General features: G+C 47.2%; 2 protein-coding genes across 4 annotated transcripts in view; one reads left to right on the top strand and one right to left on the bottom strand.

Annotated features, from left to right (window-relative positions):
- Positions 1-17,479, top strand: part of MMP16 (matrix metallopeptidase 16) — a 309,944-nt gene that overhangs the window by 100,444 nt on the left and 192,021 nt on the right. The window lies entirely within an intron of this gene.
- On the bottom strand, positions 5,896-8,036 carry LOC135981760 (myb/SANT-like DNA-binding domain-containing protein 7). The gene is made up of 2 exons (XM_065585860.1): positions 7,460-8,036; positions 5,896-6,465 (listed from the first exon to the last, which is right to left on the bottom strand). The coding sequence occupies exons 1-2, from the start codon at positions 8,034-8,036 to the stop codon at positions 5,990-5,992; spliced, it is 1,053 nt and encodes a 350-aa protein (XP_065441932.1). The 3' UTR covers positions 5,896-5,989.

Genomic DNA, 17,479 nt, shown 5'->3' with positions numbered 1-17,479 from the left:
AGCTATCCCAGCGTTCAAGTGGCTGCTTGAACGTGCTTTTCAAATGCGGGGGGGGGGGGGGGGGGTTAGAGTGTGACAGGGAATGTTTTGTGTGTATGTGGGGGGAGAGAGAGTAGGTTTTTGGGATGCTGAGAGTGTGTCAGCATGCTGTCTTGTAAGTTCAGACACCTCTCCCTCCCATCCCCTCACACACTCACAGCAAGCAGTATTCCACACTAATGGCTTGCTTTGTCCCGGAGCAGATAAGCATGCTGGCTGTCAGAAACGGAGCTTTGAAAGGGCATATCCATATTCCTACAGCCAATTCCAAAACAATGACAAGAGTGGCCACTTGACTTAAGGTGATTATGGGACATTTCCGGAGGCCGATCAAAGCGCAGTAATGCAACAGCTCATTCACACTGGTGCTGGGGGGTTTCAGCCGAGGCACAACAAGCGTTATGCTTCTCATGGAGGTGGATTACCAGGAGTGCTTCAGCTGCAGAGTCCAGGTGCTCTAAGTGCCTTGCCAGTGTGGACGGGTTGGGAGTTAAGGCGCCTGGGGCTGCTTTAATACGCTCTAACTTGCAAGTGTAGCCAAGCCCTATGTTAAACTAACTGTGCAAATGTATTCCAACGATATCTCGGGAGAGACACAGAGAAACAAGACAATCCAAGATGAAACTCTAGAGGGGCCTTCTCTCTCTATTCCTCTATGGAAGTTCCTGTGGAGCAGATGTGACAATCACACTGCAACCTGTCATCTCAGTGTGACTCTGACACCTCCGAGAGCAGCTTCAGACTGTCCCATCTGCTCCATGGTAGGCTCCCTTAGAGGAAAGGGGAGAGATTCTCCTCAGAATTTTAGCTCAAGTTTGTTTTTCTTCTCTTCAGTCTCTCTGCAGCTTGTGTTCACACTTCATTCTCTGCCCACTTTCGCCCTCCATTCTTTCCTCGCCCTGTGTTCCTCCCATTCTCTCCCTCCTTCCATGCCTTTTATCTCCTCTGGTCCAGTCTTCATTTTCCCTTCTCCTTCTTCCCCACCTCCCAGCCAGGGCTGGGGCCACAGTGTGTCCTTCCTGTGGTACTTCATGTAGAGCAGGGAAAGGGTTTTAGGGATGCTCAGTCCAGTGAACTTCTGGGATCCTGGAAATTTAGTGTGAAGCAATTCAGCCCCCATCTCTGTGCCCCCCAGACATTGAGTCTAGAAGGAAAATGTGCAGGGAGCAGTTATTATGGTGATTGGCACTATAGAAAATCCTTAGATAGGAAAGGAAACTTCGCCCAAGAAGCATCTGCTCTCCTGGCAGAGAAGATGTTGGAATTGCCTTCTTCAATCCATCTGAACTCAGACCAAGAGACAGCAGGACCCAAGTTCACACTTTTTGAAAATGTGATTTAGGGCGCTAGATAAGTGGCTGAAACAGAGAAAATGTGGCATTCTTATTTTGCAATAATCACGCATTTGCTGACTAATTATGGTTGGGTTTGGCTTGGCATTCTAGAAAACTATAAACTATGAAATATATAGGAAAAGATCATATGTGATTCCTTGTAACACCAGGTAAGCCACCAGTTGTTCTAATGAAGGAAATGTGTTCCTGGTTCATTCCTAGTGATAAGTTATGGAGCAGCTGTACTTTATGAAGAGAAGTCGAAATCAGAGAGGCAGCAGTGCACGTAGCTAAGGGCTGTTAACTTGGTTAATGCGTTAGCAATAATAGATGATCCACCATATATGTATACAATATGTTTTTAACCCCATGCTTGTGTACACACTGGTATGGTATATATCCTACCACTTTTCTGAAATGAAATATTCTGCTACACGTTAATCATCAGATTTGCTAGAACAGAATAACTCCCCTAGCCAAATAGAGCAGAAAGAGAATTCCTTGAATACACTCGTACCTCTCACCAGCCGTACTGCTCAGCTGTTGAAGCGGATTGCTACATAAGAAGGGTGGTATTTATGATTCTATAATTCTTGCATTTCTGTTTTGGAAGCAGTGGTTATTGAAAATAAATATACCCCTACCCCGATATAACGCGACCCGATATAACACGAATTCGGATATAACGCGGTAAAGCAGTGCTCCGGGGGGGCAGGGCTGCGCACTCCGGTGGATCAAAGCAAGTTCGATATAACGCGGTTTCACCTATAACGCGGTAAGATTTTTTGGCAGAGGACAGCGTTATATCAGGGTAGAGGTTTCCTAAAAGTTTTAACCAGAAAAATATAAAAATATATGTTTAATAATTACTTTATATTAATTCATAAGTATGGGAGGGCAGCATAGATGAGTTTTCTGAGTGCTGTGGTCAGTAGGTAAATGAGTGTAGGATGATTGGAAGGAAAATTGCACAATAATTTTCTTTAACTCTTGAGAATTTTGAACAGAGCAAGCAAGACACATTTTGCTTTCTTTGAATTATTTTAGGGTTGTTAACCTTCTGAAGACTTCCTACGGTTGGCAGAAGAAGAGTTGTTCCAAAATCTTTTGGCCCTTATGTGTATGAGATGTACAGCCAAATAATTCCATATTATAGAAAAAGTTTGGGGGATATTTTTCCTTTCAAAATAAAGCCCTTAGAAATCATACTTTTTGAAAGTGTTAAAAGGATGCATGTTTAAGCACACACAGGTCAGGGGATGACAAAGTGAATGTTGCCTGCTGGACATTAATTCTGCCCTTTTGTAAATACTCATTCATAGAATCATAGAATATCAGGGTTGGAAGGGACCTCAGGAGGTCATCTAGTCCAACCCCCTGCTCAAAGCAGGACCTAATCCCAACTAAATCATCCCAGCCAGGGCTTTGTCAAGCCGGGCCTTAAAAACCTCCAAGGAAGGAGATTCCACCACCTCCCTAGGTAACGCATTCCAGTGCTTCACCACCCTCCTAGTGAAATAGTGTTTTCTAATATCCAACCTAGACCTCCCCCACTGCAACTTGAGACCATTGCTCCTTGTTCTGTCATCTGCCACCACTGAGAACAGCCGAGCTCCATCCTCTTTGGAACCCCCCTTCAGGTAGTTGAAAGCAGCTATCAAATCCCCCCTCATTCTTCTCTTCTGGAGACTAAACAATCCCAGTTCCCTCAGCCTCTCCTCATAAGTCGTGCTCCAGACCCCTAATCATTTTTGTTGCCCTCCGCTGGACTCTCTCCAATTTGTCCACATCCTTCTTGTAGTGTGGGGCCCAAAACTGGACACAGTAGTCCAGATGAGGCCTCACCAATGTTGACTAGAGGGGAATGATCACGTCCCTCGATCTGCTGGCAATGCCCCTACTTATACAGCCCAAAATGCTGTTAGCCTTCTTGGCAACAAGAGCACACTGTTGACTCATATCCAGCTTCTCGTCCACTGTGACCCCTAGGTCCTTTTCTGCAGAACTGCTACCTAGCCATTCGGTCCCTAGTCTGTAGCAGTGCATAGGATTCTTCCGTCCTAAGTGCAGGACTCTGCACTTGTCCTTGTTGAACCTCATCAGGTTTTTTTTTTGGCCCAATCCTCTAATTTGTCTAGGTCCCTCTGTATCCGATCCTTACCCTCCAGTGTATCTACCACGCCTCCCAGTTTAGTGTCATCTGCAAACTTGCTGAGGGTATGTCTACACTACGAGAGTAGTTCGATTTTACTTAAATCGAATTTTTGGAATCGATATTGCAAATTCGAACGTGTGTGTCCACACTAAGGACAGTAATTCGACTTTGTGAGTCCACACTAACGGGGAAAGCGTCGACATTGGAAGTGGTGCACTGTGGGCAGCTATCCCACAGTTCCCGCAGTCCCCGCTGCCCATTGGAATTCTGGGTGGAGCCGCCAATGCCTTCTGGGTAAAAAAATGTGTCGAGGGTGCTTTTGGGTAACTGTCGTCATCCGTCCATCACTCCCGCCCTCCCTCCCTGAAAGCGCCGGCGGGAAATCAGTTCGCGCACTTTTCTAGTCAGTGACAGCGCGGACGCCACAGCACTGCGAGCATGGAGCCCGCTGCGACCATCGCTGCAGTTGTGGCCGTTCTCAACGCCTCGCAGCTTATCATCCACCTTTCCCAGAGGCAGATGCAGATAAGTCAGGCGAGGAGGCTACGGCACCGCGGTGAGGGCCTGAAGTCTGAGAGTAGCACAGACCTGTCAGAAAGCACGGGACCCAGCGCCGAGGACATCACGGTGGCAATGGGTCATGTGGATGTTGTGGAACGGCGATTCTGGGCCCGGGAAACAAGCACGGACTGGTGGGACCGCATAGTGCTGCAGGTCTGGGATGAATCCCAGTGGCTGCAAAACTTTCGCATGCGGAAGGGAACTTTCCTTGAACTTTGTGAGTTGCTGTCCCCTGCCCTGAAGCGCAATGACACCCGGATGCGAGCAGCCCTGACTGTCCAGAAGCGAGTGGCCATAGCCCTCTGGAAGCTTGCAACGCCAGACAGCTACCGGTCAGTCGCAAACCACTTTGGCGTGGGCAAATCTACCGTGGGGGTTGTTGTGATGCAAGTAGCCAAGGCAATCGTTGATGTACTGCTGTCAAAGGTAGTGACCCTGGGAAACGTGGAGGTGATCATAGATGGCTTCGCAGCGATGGGATTCCCAAACTGCGGTGGGGCCATAGATGGAACTCACATCCCTATCCTGGCACCGGACCACCAGGCCAGCCAGTACATTAACAGAAAGGGCTACTTTTCCATGGTGCTGCAAGCACTGGTGGACCACAGGGGACGTTTTACGAACATCTACGTCGGATGGCCGGGCAAGGTTCATGACGCTCGTGTTTTCAGGAACTCTGGTCTGTTTAGACGGCTGCAGGAAGGTACTTACTTCCCGGACCACAAAATAACTCTTGGGGATGTGGAGATGCCTATAGTCATCCTCGGGGACCCAGCCTACCCGCTAATGCCCTGGCTCATGAAGCCCTATACTGGCGCCCTGGACAGTGAAAAAGAACTCTTCAACTACCGGCTGAGCAAGTGCAGAATGGTGGTGGAGTGTGCTTTTGGCCGTCTCAAGGGGAGATGGAGAAGCTTACTGACTCGCTGTGATCTCAGCGAAACCAATATCCCCATTGTTATAGCAGCTTGCTGTGTGCTCCACAATCTCTGTGAGAGCAAGGGGGAGACCTTTATGGCGGGGTGGGAGGTTGAGGCAAATAGCCTGGCTTCTGATTATGCCCAGCCAGACAGCCGGGTGATTAGAAGAGCCCAGCAGGACGCGCTGTGCATCCGGGAGGCTTTGAAAGCTAGGCTCCTGAGTGAGCAGGGTAACCTGTGACTTTTAAGTTTGTGTACAGAGAAGCTGAACCTGCCCCCGTTTCTTTACCCAGTTAATGTTGACTATCCTCTCCAGTTACATATCCCCTTCACCCCCTTCCAACACACGTTTAGAAATAAAATCACTTCTACTTTGTTAATGAACACCGTTTTCTTTATTACTGTTTTCGCGGGAATGTTTTAAACCAGGGACGCAGACTGTGGTGGGGAGCGGGTGTAGTGTAGTTACGCAAATGACGCTTCTAAACTCCAGGATTGACAGGCTCCGCAGTGGTGGACTGGTTGTTTCAACGGAGCCTGTCACCCCTCCTGATCGGGACTGTGTGTATGGGGGGGCTATGTGACTTTGTGGCAGGGGGAGGACGGTTACAGATCCCCTGCTGCGTGGCTCTGTGATACAGGATAAGGACCGCCGCATAAGATCTGTAACTGCCCTCCCCCGCCACAAAGTCACAGAGCAACCCACCCCCCACCACAGAACATGAAAACCACCTCCCAGACTGACCAGGGTAACTAGTGACTGCACTGTGTATGTGCCCTGCTGCTGTACCTGCCCCCGCCTATGTACCCTGCTAAAGGTGACTGTCCTGTCCAATTACCAACCCCCTTCCCCCCCTCCTCCAAAAGAACATGATGGAAACAGTAATTAACAGAAACATATTTTTTATTAGCAACTACACATGAAACTGGGAGGTGAAACTTGGACGGGGGCTTGTGTGAGGCGGGAAGGAAAGAACTTGTCAAATTTTGGGGAATGAGAGCCTTCTACTACTAGAGCTGTCTGCAGGGGTGGAGTGAGAGTTTGCACGGACTCTGCCGCCCCTCCTTCTTTGCACTTTGGGTGAGGGGGGTATGGGACTTGGTGGCGGGGGAGGGCGGTTACAGATAGACTGCAGCGGGGCTCTGTCCTCCTGCCTCCGTTCCTGCAGAACATCCACAAGGCGCCGGAGCATGTCCGTTTGCTCCCTCATTAGTCCAAGCAGCGTTTGAGTCGCCTGCTGGTCTTCCTGCCGCCACCTCTCCTCCTGTTCCATGTGTGCTTGGTGCATTTGGGACAAGTTCTCCCGCCACTGGGTCTGCTGTGCTGCCTGGGCTCGGGAGCAGCCCATAAGTTCCGAGAACATGTCCTCCCGTGTCCTCTTCTTCCTACGCCTAATCTGCGCTAGCCTCTGGGAGTGTGATGCCAGGCTAGGTTGTGAGACAGTCGCAGATGTGGCTGTGGGAATGGGAAAAAGGGAGTGAATTCCTCAGAAAGATAAATGTAGTTGTGAACAAAGAACATAGTCTTTCTCTGTGAACAAGACCATGCACAGCACCTATCACATGCGCACTCAGGACAAGGTCGAATTCTCGGCCTTCGCATTCAGTGCCTGGGGTCTTGCACTGCAGATCGGAGAAGCGGGGCAGGACACCGGAATTTGTGTAGCAGGCAGACATGGTAAGCCGTAGACTTGTGGCAGCTTAAAACTTTAATAGTAGCACTGGCCTCCTTTCACATTGAAAGCAATGCCAGTCCCTGCTGCCAGCAATCCGGCAAGCAGGAACTCTGCCCCTGTCCCATCCCCTTGCGTCTGTCCCCGGGAAAGATCCCTGTATGCTGCCCCTCTCCCGCCTCCACCGCATGGCTGCAAACCAGCGGTTACAGTTCAGTAAAGGAATGGGCAAGCAGTCCCAACACTAACATTCCCCTACCTAATTCAAAGCAGGTCACCATGAGCGACATCACCCTGATGAGGATCTCAGACAGTGAGAAAGAAAGAATGCTTCGGGAAAGCCTCCAAAGACCAGGGCCGTATGCCGCCCTGCTCTGCAGGGCAATGATCCCTGAGTACTTGATTGTCTCGTGGCGCGGAAACGTTTCATACTACGGAGGACCCAATAAGGCCTCTCTCCCCAGGAACCTGATGCAAAGGCTTTCCAATTACCTCCAGGAGAGCTTCCTCGAGATGTCCCAGGAGGATTTCTGCTCTATCCCCGGACATATAGACCGCATTTTACTGTAGCTGCACTGGCAGGGACTAAACAGTAGAGCGGCTTGGGCAGAACAATCATGCTAAACCGGACATTGTTAGATTTTTTTTCAATAGTTGCACTGCCCAGGACTGAAACGTTAAGCGCCTAGGGCAAACTAATCATGAGAAACCCATTTTTGTTATTCTTAATATTCCTGTTCTGTTAAAAATAAATGTTTAGATGTTTAAAACACTTACTGGCTGATCCTTCCCCAGATTCTGTGTCCGGGTTAACGGCTGGGGACGGTTGGTAGGGGATCTCTGTAAGGGTGATGAAGAGATCCTGGCTGTCGGGGAAATCAGCGTTGTAAGCGCTGTCGACTGCCTCATCCTCCTCATCTCCTTCCTCATCTTCCCCATCCGCTAACATGTCCGAGGAACCGGCCGTGGACAATATCCCATCCTCAGAGTCCACGGTCAGTGGTGGGGTAGTGGTGGCGGCCGCACCTAGGATGGAATGCAGTGCCTCGTAGAAACGGGATGTCTGGGGATGGGATCCGGAGCGTCCGTTTGCCTCTTTGGTCTTCTGGTAGCCTTGTCTCAGCTCTTTGATTTTCACGCGGCACTGCGTTGCATCCCGGCTGTATCCTCTCTCTGACATGTCTTTAGAGATCGTCTCGTAGATCTTTGCATTCCGTCTTTTGGATCGCAGCTCGGAAAGCACGGACCCATCGCCCCACACAGCGATCAGATCCAAGACTTCCTGATCAGTCCATGCTGGGGCCCTCTTTCTATTCTGAGATTGCACGGCCATCACTGCTGGAGAGCTCTGCATCGTTGCCAGTGCTGCTGTGCTCGCCACAATGTCCAAACAGGAAATGAGATTCAAACTGGCTAGACAGGAAAAGGAATTCAATTTTCCCAGGGCTTTTCCTGTGTGGCTGGTCAGAGCATCCGAGCTCGGACTGCTGTCCAGAGCGTCAACAGAGTGGTGCACTGTGGGATAGCTCCCGGAGCTATTAGCGTCGATTTCCATCCACACCTAGCCTAATTCGACATGGCCATGTCGAATTTAGCACTACTCCCCTCGTCGGGGAGGAGTACAGAAGTCGAATTTAAGAGACCTCTATGTCGAACTAAATAGCTTCGCGGTGTGGACGGGTGCAGGGTTAATCCGATGTAACGGCGCTAACTTCGACATAAACGCCTAGTGTAGACCAGGCCTGAAAGTGCAGTCCACACCATCCTCCAGATCATTAATAAAGATATTAAACAAAACCGGCCCCAGGACCAACCCTTGGGGCACTCCGCTTGAAACCGGCTGCCAACTAGACATGGAGCCATTAATCACTACCCGTTGAATCCGACGATCTAGCCAGCTTTCTATCCACCTTACAGTTCATTCATCTAGCCCATACTTCTTTAACCTGGCAGCAAGAATACTGTGGGAGACCGTATCAAAAGCTTTTCTAAAGTCAAGGAATAACACATCCACTGCTTTCCCCTCATCCACAGAGCCTGTTATCTCATCATAGAAGGCAATTAGGTTAGTCAGGCATGAATCCATGCTGACTGTTCCTGATCACTTTCCTCGCCTCTAAGTGTTTCATAATTGATTCCTTGAGGACCTGCTCCATGATTTTTCCAGGGACTGAGGTGAGGCTGACTGGCCTGTAGTTCCCCAGATCCTCCTCCTTCCCTTTTTTAAAGATGGGCACTACATTAGCCTTTTTCCAGTCATCCGGGACCTCCCACGATCGCCATGAGTTTTCAAAGATGATGGCCAATGGCTCTGCAATCACATCCGCCAACTCCTTTAGCACCCTCGGATGCAGTGCATCTGGCCCCATGGATTTGTGCTCATCCAGTTTTTCTAAATAGTCCCGAACCACTTCTTTCTCCACAGAGGGCTGGTCACCTCCTCCCCATACTGTGCTGCCCAGTGCAGCAGTCTGGGAGCTGACCTTGTTTGTGAAGACGGAGGCAAAAAAAACATTGAGTACATTAGCTTTTTCCACATCCTCCGTCACTATGTTGCCTCCCTCATTCAGTAAGGGGCCAACACTTTCCTTAACTTTCTTCTTGTTGCTAACATACCTGAAGAAACCCTACTTGTTACTCTTAACATCTCTTGCTAGCTGCAGCTCCAAGTGCAATTTGGCCTTCCTGATTTCACTCTTGCATGCCTGAGCAATATTTTTATACTCCTCCCTGGTCATTTGTCCAATCTTCCACTTCTTGTAAGCTTCTTTTTTGCGTTTAAGGTCAGCAAGGATTTCACTGTTAAGCCAACCTGGTCGCCTGCCATATTTACTATTCTTTCTACACATCGGGATGGTTTGTTCCTGCAACCGCAATAAGGATTCTTTAAAATACAGCCAGCTCTCCTGGACCCCTTTGCCCTTCATGTTATTCTCCGAGGGGATCCTGCCCATCTGTTCCTGAGGGAGTCAAAGTCTGCTTTTCTGAAGTCCAGGGTCCGTATTCTGTTGCTCTCCTTTCTTCCTTGTGTCAGGATCCTGAACACGACCATCTCATGGTCACTACCTCCCAGGTTCCCATCCACTTTTGCTTCCCCTACTAATTCTTCCCTGTTTGTGAGCAGCAGGTTAAGAAAAGCTCTGCCCCTAGTTGGTTCCTCCAGCACTTGCACCAGGAAATTGTCCCCTACACTTTCCAAAAACTTCCTGGATTGTCTGTGCACCGCTGTATTGCTCTCCCAGCAGATATCAGGGTGATTAAAGTCTCCCATGAGAACCAGGGCCTGCAATCTAGCAACTTCTGTTAGTTGCCGGAAGAAAGCCTCGTCCACCTCATCCCCCTGGTCTGGTGGTCTATAGCAGACTCCGACCACGACATCACCCTTGTTGCTCACACTTCTCAACTTTATCCAGAGACTCTCAGGTTTTTCTGCAGTTTCATACCGGTGCTCTGAGCAGTCATACTCCTCTCTTACATACAATGCAACTCCCCTACCTTTTCTGCCCTGCCTGTCCTTCCTGAACAGTTTACATCCATCCATGACAGTACTCCAGTCATGTGAGTTATCCCACCAAGTCTCTGTTATTCCAATCGCATCATAGTTCCCTGAGTGTGCCAGGACTTCCAGTTCTCCCTGCTTGTTTCCCAGGCTTCTTGCATTTGTGTATGGGCACTTAAGATAACTCATCGATCGTCTCTCTTTCTCAGTATGAGACAGGAGTCCTCCCCTCTTGCGCTCTCCTGCTCATGATTCCTCCCAGGATCCCATTTCCCCACTTACCTCAGGGCTTTGGTCTCCTTCCCCAGGTGAACCTAGTTTAAAGCCCTCCTCACTAGGTTAGCCAGCCTGCTTGCGAAGATGTTCTTCCCTCTCTTCGTTAGGTGGAGCCTGTCTTTGCCTAGCACTCCTCCTTCTTGAAACACCATCCCATGGTTGAAGAATCCAAAGCCTTCTCTCCGACACCACCTGCGTAGCCATTCGTTGACTTCCACGATTCGATGATCTCTACCCAGACCTTTTCCTTGCACAGGGAGGATGGACGAGAACACCACTTGTGCCTCAGACACCTTTATCCTTCTTCCCAGAGCCACGTAGTCTGCAGTGATCTGCTCACGGTCATTTTTGGCAGTATCGTTGGTGCCCACGTGGAGAAGCAGGAAGGGGTAGCGATCCGAGGACTTGATGAGTCTCGGCAGTCTCTCCATCACATCGTATATCCTAGCTCCTGGCAAGCAGCAGACCTCTCGGTTTTCCTGGTCGGGGTGGCAGATAGATGACTCAGTCCCCCTGAGGAGGGAGTCCCCGACCACCACCACCCTTCTCTTCCTCTTTGGAGTGGTGGTTGTGGAACCCTCATCCCTAGGACAGTGCATCTTTTGCCTTCCAATCGGTGGAGTCTCCTTCTGTTCCCTTCCCTCAGATGTGTCATCTAGTCCACGCTCCGCATTAGTACCAGTGGAGAGAACACGGAAACGATTGCTCACCTGTATCTCCATTGCTGGTACATGGACGCTCCTCTTTCTCCTTCTGGAGGTCACATGCTGCCAAACTTCTTCACCATCCTTCTGTCCCTGCTGCACCTGCTCTGAATCTTCAGAACGGTGTGGCCGTAGAAGCATCTCCTGATGTCTGTCCAGGAAATCTTCATTTTCCCTTATGCAACGCAGAGTCGATACTTGTTTCTCCAGACCTCGAGCCTTCTCTTCCAATATGGAGACCAGCTTGCACTTTGTACAGACAAAGTCGCTTCTGTCCTGTGGAAGAAAGACAAACATGGCACAACCTGTGCAGGTTACAATAGCTGATCGCTCACCTTCCATATCACCTTCCTCTTAAGAGCTTCCTCAGCTGTTGCAGTAACTACCCAGAGAAACCCGTAGATGAAAGCCTCAGTGAGCTCTCCCCAGGCGAACTCCCAGGCAAACTCCCTCTGTTAGCCTCTGCTGTTTGCCATTCAGCTGGTTCGCTGCTGACTGCCATTACAGTACAGTCTAATTGCATGATCTCACATGCAATGTGATGTACGTTTTTCCTGGAACCTGAGATACACATTAGCAGTATCTTGTCATATTTTTTATCCTTTCATTAATTTCTTTGTTAGAATGGTCCAAAGAACAATGTCTTCACTGACCGACCTTTTTATCCAAAAAGCTCCCTCCTCTCTAAGGTAGGCATTTTAACAATTGAGAGCTAGATTGTGCCACCCCAGGAGCAGTGCAATGAAGGAATGAGGAGTGAGAGGCATGACTCTTTTTGCTCCCTTGCTCTTGCTCCAGAGGTGTTAATATTACAATACCCAGATGCATTACATTACTCAGATGCACTGGCCATCACACAAATGGGTGTGTAGTCAAGGCATCATCTCCACCCATCACTCCTCATCCACCTGCTGTTGGGGAGGGAGTAACAGATATATTCTTAAACCTGTGGATCCTAGGGTCGAGCCAGGCTGCACAGGAGTGTGTGTGGTGGGACTGCAGGCTCTTACTCCCGCATGGGTGTGCAGCCAGCCCTTGGTCATTGGTAGGACTGGTCCGAAATTTTCAGACAAAACAAAGTTTTGTTGAAAAATTTAAGTTTGTCAAGCCTGAAATGATTGGCCCGAAACACCTGTTTTGAGCAAACTTTTGGTGCATCCCAAATCCTGGCGGGCTGTTGTACAGTCAGGTGCTTCCATGGTCTGTGGCTTGGGCAGACACATCAAGGGACTGCTTTTGTACAAACCCTGCTTGAGTCAGGGTGCCCAGGATTTCCTGGCTTTGGCCCGGGATCAAGCTCAGTCTCCCAGGGTATCCGGGCCCTTTGCTGTATAACCGAGGGCCTGGAAGCCCTGGGAGACTCAGCTTGATCCCGGGCCAAAGCCAGGAAATCCTGGGCACCCTGACTCAAGCAGGGTTTGGCTACTGGGTCTACAGCATGGCTTTTGGAAGCCCTGAGAACCCCAATTCAAGTCAGGACTTGCAGGCTAACTGCTGTAGAGCTGAGAACCATAAGCTCCTGGAATGGGGTCCCATAGTCTGTAGCTCTGAGGTAGACTGGCCTGGAAGTTCATTTTCTTTTTCCCCAGTTCAGGCTCTGAAATGATAAATCAGTTATTCACCCAGCTCTGGTCAGCAGCCATATATATTCTTTTCAACCAGCAGCACAACCTTCTTTAGGTGCGTGTTCAAAGCTGCAAATGTAGGTCCCAGCAGCTGCAAAGTCAAGCTTCAGTCTCATATAGGGATCTGTAAGTGTGGACTCTTATGCCCATGCATATGGGACCTTTACTGAATGGGGTTCCTACGTGGAAAATATTTGCTAATACATTTGTACTCTTACTACATTTTGTTGCATTTAATCTGTGTTACTGTATATAATTGAACCTAGAAAGGAATATTGGAATGTCTCTGGTGATATCACAGAATACAGGCTTTATGTTTTGTATAACATATTTGTAAATTTATTTTGTTATGATATTGTCTATTTGAACCTCTTGGATTATAAATCCTAATATACTCTGACTAACCCATCTGAAATATCCCTAGTAATTATTTTTGGACTTCCGCAATTTTTCACTTATAGTGGAATTGTACAGTTTCTCTGTTTTATATATGAGACTGCATTGCTTTGGCTTGTGGAACATTTCATGTTTGTCAGTGCAGTAAAGCTATGACTGAAATATTGGTTGCCATTGAAGAATTCTTTGCAAACTTTAATCTCAGAGGTTCCATTAGGTTGCTTCTTTGCTAATTATATCTGGAAATGGAGGCATATCTCATTCCATTTCAACGGTAAATTGAATAAATGGGTTCAGTATTTTTATCATGCTATAAGAAAGTAACACATTCTGTTTTTATAGATAAAGGGATATTTTGTATGCTAGTTGGGGCTGTATATCAAAAATAAAGCCGAGACAAACACAATAACAATCTATTCAGCTGTTTGAGAACTATTCATTAGCTCTTTGTATGGGTGGGAGGAAATGTGATGTAAAAAAAAAAAATTAGGATCGGTCTTTAAAAGATTACAAAGCCTGTTTTTTAGTTTTATGAGAACAAAGAATATAATGGTTTGGGATCATTTTAGGGCCAGATCCTGCAAACAGATAATACCCAGCATAGTGCTCACTAACATGTGTGTCCCATGAGAAGTTGGCTCCATGAGCAGATTTTAGGGGGATAGCCTGCACCATAAATCCGCCACGGGAACCGAGACAAGTGTTGCAGGAAGTGCGGCTACCCCAACAAGACGCTGCCCCACGTCCTGTGCAGCTGCAAACCCCACTCCAGAGCCTGGCAACTGTGCCACAACGCCATCCAGAACCGCCTAGTGAAAGCCATCGCGCCACTCCCAGGGGAGATCTCCGTGAACTGCACCATCGCCAGTACTGACAGCCAGCTACGACCTGACGTGGTTGTCACCGACGAGGCCCAGAAAAAGATCATTCTCGTCGACGTCACGGTCTCCTTTGAGAACAAGATCCCGGCATTTCGCAAAGCCTGAGCTCGTAAGCTGGAAAAGTACGCCTCCCTGGCTGGCACCCTGAGAGCGAAGGGCTATGAGGTGCAGATGGACGCCCTGATTGTCGGAGCCCTGGGCGCCTGGGACCCCTGCAACGAACTTGTGCTGCGGACCTGCGGGATCGGTCGACGCTACACACGTCTCATGCGGCGCCTCATGTCTCAGACGCCATCCGATGGTCCAGGGACATCTACATCGAGCACATCACCGGCCATCGACAGTACCAGGAGGCGTGAGCCAGAGTGACATCGTTCTCCCACTACGAGAAAGAGACCAAGTGACCTTCTCCGTTGGATCATATGAACTGGAACCATAAACTCTCTGAACATTAAATCTCACCAAATGAAGGTCAGTCCATCCTCATCATCATATCCACTCATTATTATCCACACCCGAACATAGCCACTTTATGAACTTCATACCCTCATATCTCAATGTCTGTACTTTGACCCATCAACCTTTTACCCCCAATCGGGGATATTGCAGATTATGTATTCCTCATGCCACTTTATCTTAAACCGAACTTTGCACCCTCGATAATCTGTATGTTATTCCCTGATAACCAGAAACTTCTATGCTCAAACTCTGTTCACTATTTTTTTTTAACATCATCTTAATAAAATTTTTAAATCTGTTTTTAGTCCATTTCTTGTATTTCTGGTTTCCTGACAGTAGAAACAGTTGCAGTGAGAGAAAGACAAGAGATAGCAACTATAACACAAAGAACAAAGCTGAATTATATGTATGACTTGATTAATTCCTCCTGAAAAGAAAAGATTTTCTAAAAATTAATGAAGCTGCTCTAGGCATCCTAATGGCATTTTGAAATCTTGTTCTCCTATATGTATCACCTATTTAAGGAAACTTAATGGGTAAAAATGTATGACTTCATTTTGCAGTTCTTATGAAGCCCTTACTTGGGCAAAACTCCCATTCATTTTAACAGGTTAAGTGGCAATTTTGCCTGAGTGAGGAAAGAATACTTTGGCTCATTATTTTACAAGAAAGAGTTGGTGATAGACAATTGATCTGCATTCATGTTAAAAAGAAAAAAAATGCTCTGTTAAAATGCATTGGTCATTGCTCTGTTCGGTGTTTATGATTGTTTCACCTGCTTTCAAATGTAAATTGCAAGCACTTTGATGAATGGATTGAAAGGTTGTTTAACATCACCAGAGTTTCTGTTTCTGAATTATCGTCTGAAAAGCTATTTTGTGATTTCCTAAAAAGAAACTCAACAATTAATAAAAAGCGTGTATTCCTGTTTCTGCTACAGAAATACTAGACACAGGGTCAAATTGTGCCCTTAGCTAATTGGTGTAAATCAAAGTGTAAGTCTGTTATCAGTGTCATTACTCTGGATTTACACTGGTGTAACTCAGGGCAGAATTTAGTCCATAATGATCTACTTGGAGAAGAGCATTCGGATACCTGTGCCGATCAGCTACCTTGATGCCTTTATTGATGTGACATGGGAACTGAATACTTATTGGAAGAAAGACTGCAGTAGATCCAAATCCTGGTCAGATTAACCCTGGGCAATCCTGTCCCTGTGGTAAAAATTATGACTTGCAGTACATGCTTTTCCTAGGCCTGGTGTTTTCATATCTAGATCTCATTATGTGGGACAGGTTCCTTACAAAGTTCCTTACAAGTTCCTTAGTTGTTCATTCTGGTTGTGGTCTTTAGCGGGGCTTGGAAATCAAGGTCTTCTCTTGTCCATTAAAAAGAGACATTGATTTTGTAGCTATACAGAGAGAAAATTATGAAAGGAATCCCCCTGCTACGCTGCATTGGGCTTACTGTGACTTTGGATGCAAAAGGGACATGCTCAGAGTGTGAAGGAGCTTAGAGCCAAATTTCCCTAAGAGAAAACAGACTTTATACTGACTTTCTGGAATTCTGGGCAGTCCATTTCATTCTGTTAAGTTTCTGGAAAAAATGCCATGCAAATATTTGATAGAAATGACAGAGAACTTGATCAAAATGACTTTCACTTATCAGTAAAAGCCATGCAATACAAGACTTTCAGGACAGAAGCCCTTATGATGTTCCCTTGGGGGGAGTAAAACTTAGACCTTCTACTGAGGTACATAAAGGCAGGGATGGATTTAATTAATTCACCCTTAAAGAGTGATGGTTCTCATCTGATTTCAGAAATCTGATGGAGAAATATTGGACAGCTCTGTGAGTGACTGATGATATAATGATCTTAAACATTAACAAGTTCACAAAGCCCGTAGAAGAATCTACATAATTGACATTATGACTTCAGTGGGAATTGCGGGGTGCTCAGCAGTTTATCATATCAGGAGACAGGAAACTTTTTTAGGAGCCTAACTTCAGGCACCCATTTAAAAAAAAATTTGGGTGGATATATTTAAGAGAGGATTGGCCAGGTTCATAGGTGCATTTTTGTTCCAAGGAGGAATAAATGTCATACCTTCTGTAGTTGAATTTTGGCCACTCTTCCTTCTGGAGCTTCCAGGAGTACTGGACAAACTGCAGCCTAGAACTACAAGATAGACTCCTGCTGCTGAATGGCTAGTGAAAGCAAGGTCTTTGATTGGGTGGGTTCAGTGCATTTTTAACACAAATAGCCAATGCCTCCCTGCAGGATTCTACAAAGTGCTTGTTGGGTCCCTGTGCCTCAGGAATCGTGCTGTCATTGGCAGTCTCATTTATCATCACAGAGTTTTAAACTTTCAGTTTTTGAGCCAGGTGACTGAAGTGGTGGTTACCAATGGCAAAATATCACTAGCATCCCCAATCCCTACTAGTCTGCTTTAGTTATGGCCATGCGAGAGACATCTAGTGTTATCTTGTCTGGTTAGCTTTTCTGGCGATAAAGACCAGCTCTCCCACATTGATTCTATTATTACCTGTCAACATTTTTTGATACACTTGCCCATGAGATAAGAAGGAATTCAGATGTTTGTTATTCATTAGACTCTGATGGTGCAGTCTCTCCTTTTCTGGTGCCTGATTGAGGTAGAAGTTCTCTTCTCTCCCTCTCTCTCACTATCTTCCTCCAATAGTGGATTTCATTTGTGGTACTTCTATTAACAGATTTTCATAACAAACTAGGCAGGGATTGGAGCAGGGAGCAGGAAGGGAAGGGAGTAGGTAGGTAGGTAGGCAGGCAGGCAGGGGAAAGGCACTCCACTGGAAGATCTTCTGTTTTGGAGATTAATCTCTTCTCAGTTTTCCCTGGACTGGATTGATGACCTTTAAAGTCCATCTATGCTCTCACCTTTTTGTTAAAGGAAAGCTGGTTGTGAAGGAGTGCTGAA

The sequence above is a fragment of the Chrysemys picta genome, chromosome 2 (assembly GCF_011386835.1).
Source record: "Chrysemys picta bellii isolate R12L10 chromosome 2, ASM1138683v2, whole genome shotgun sequence".
Lineage (NCBI taxonomy): Eukaryota > Metazoa > Chordata > Testudines > Emydidae > Chrysemys > Chrysemys picta.
This window is presented reverse-complemented; position numbering and strand designations above follow the sequence as displayed.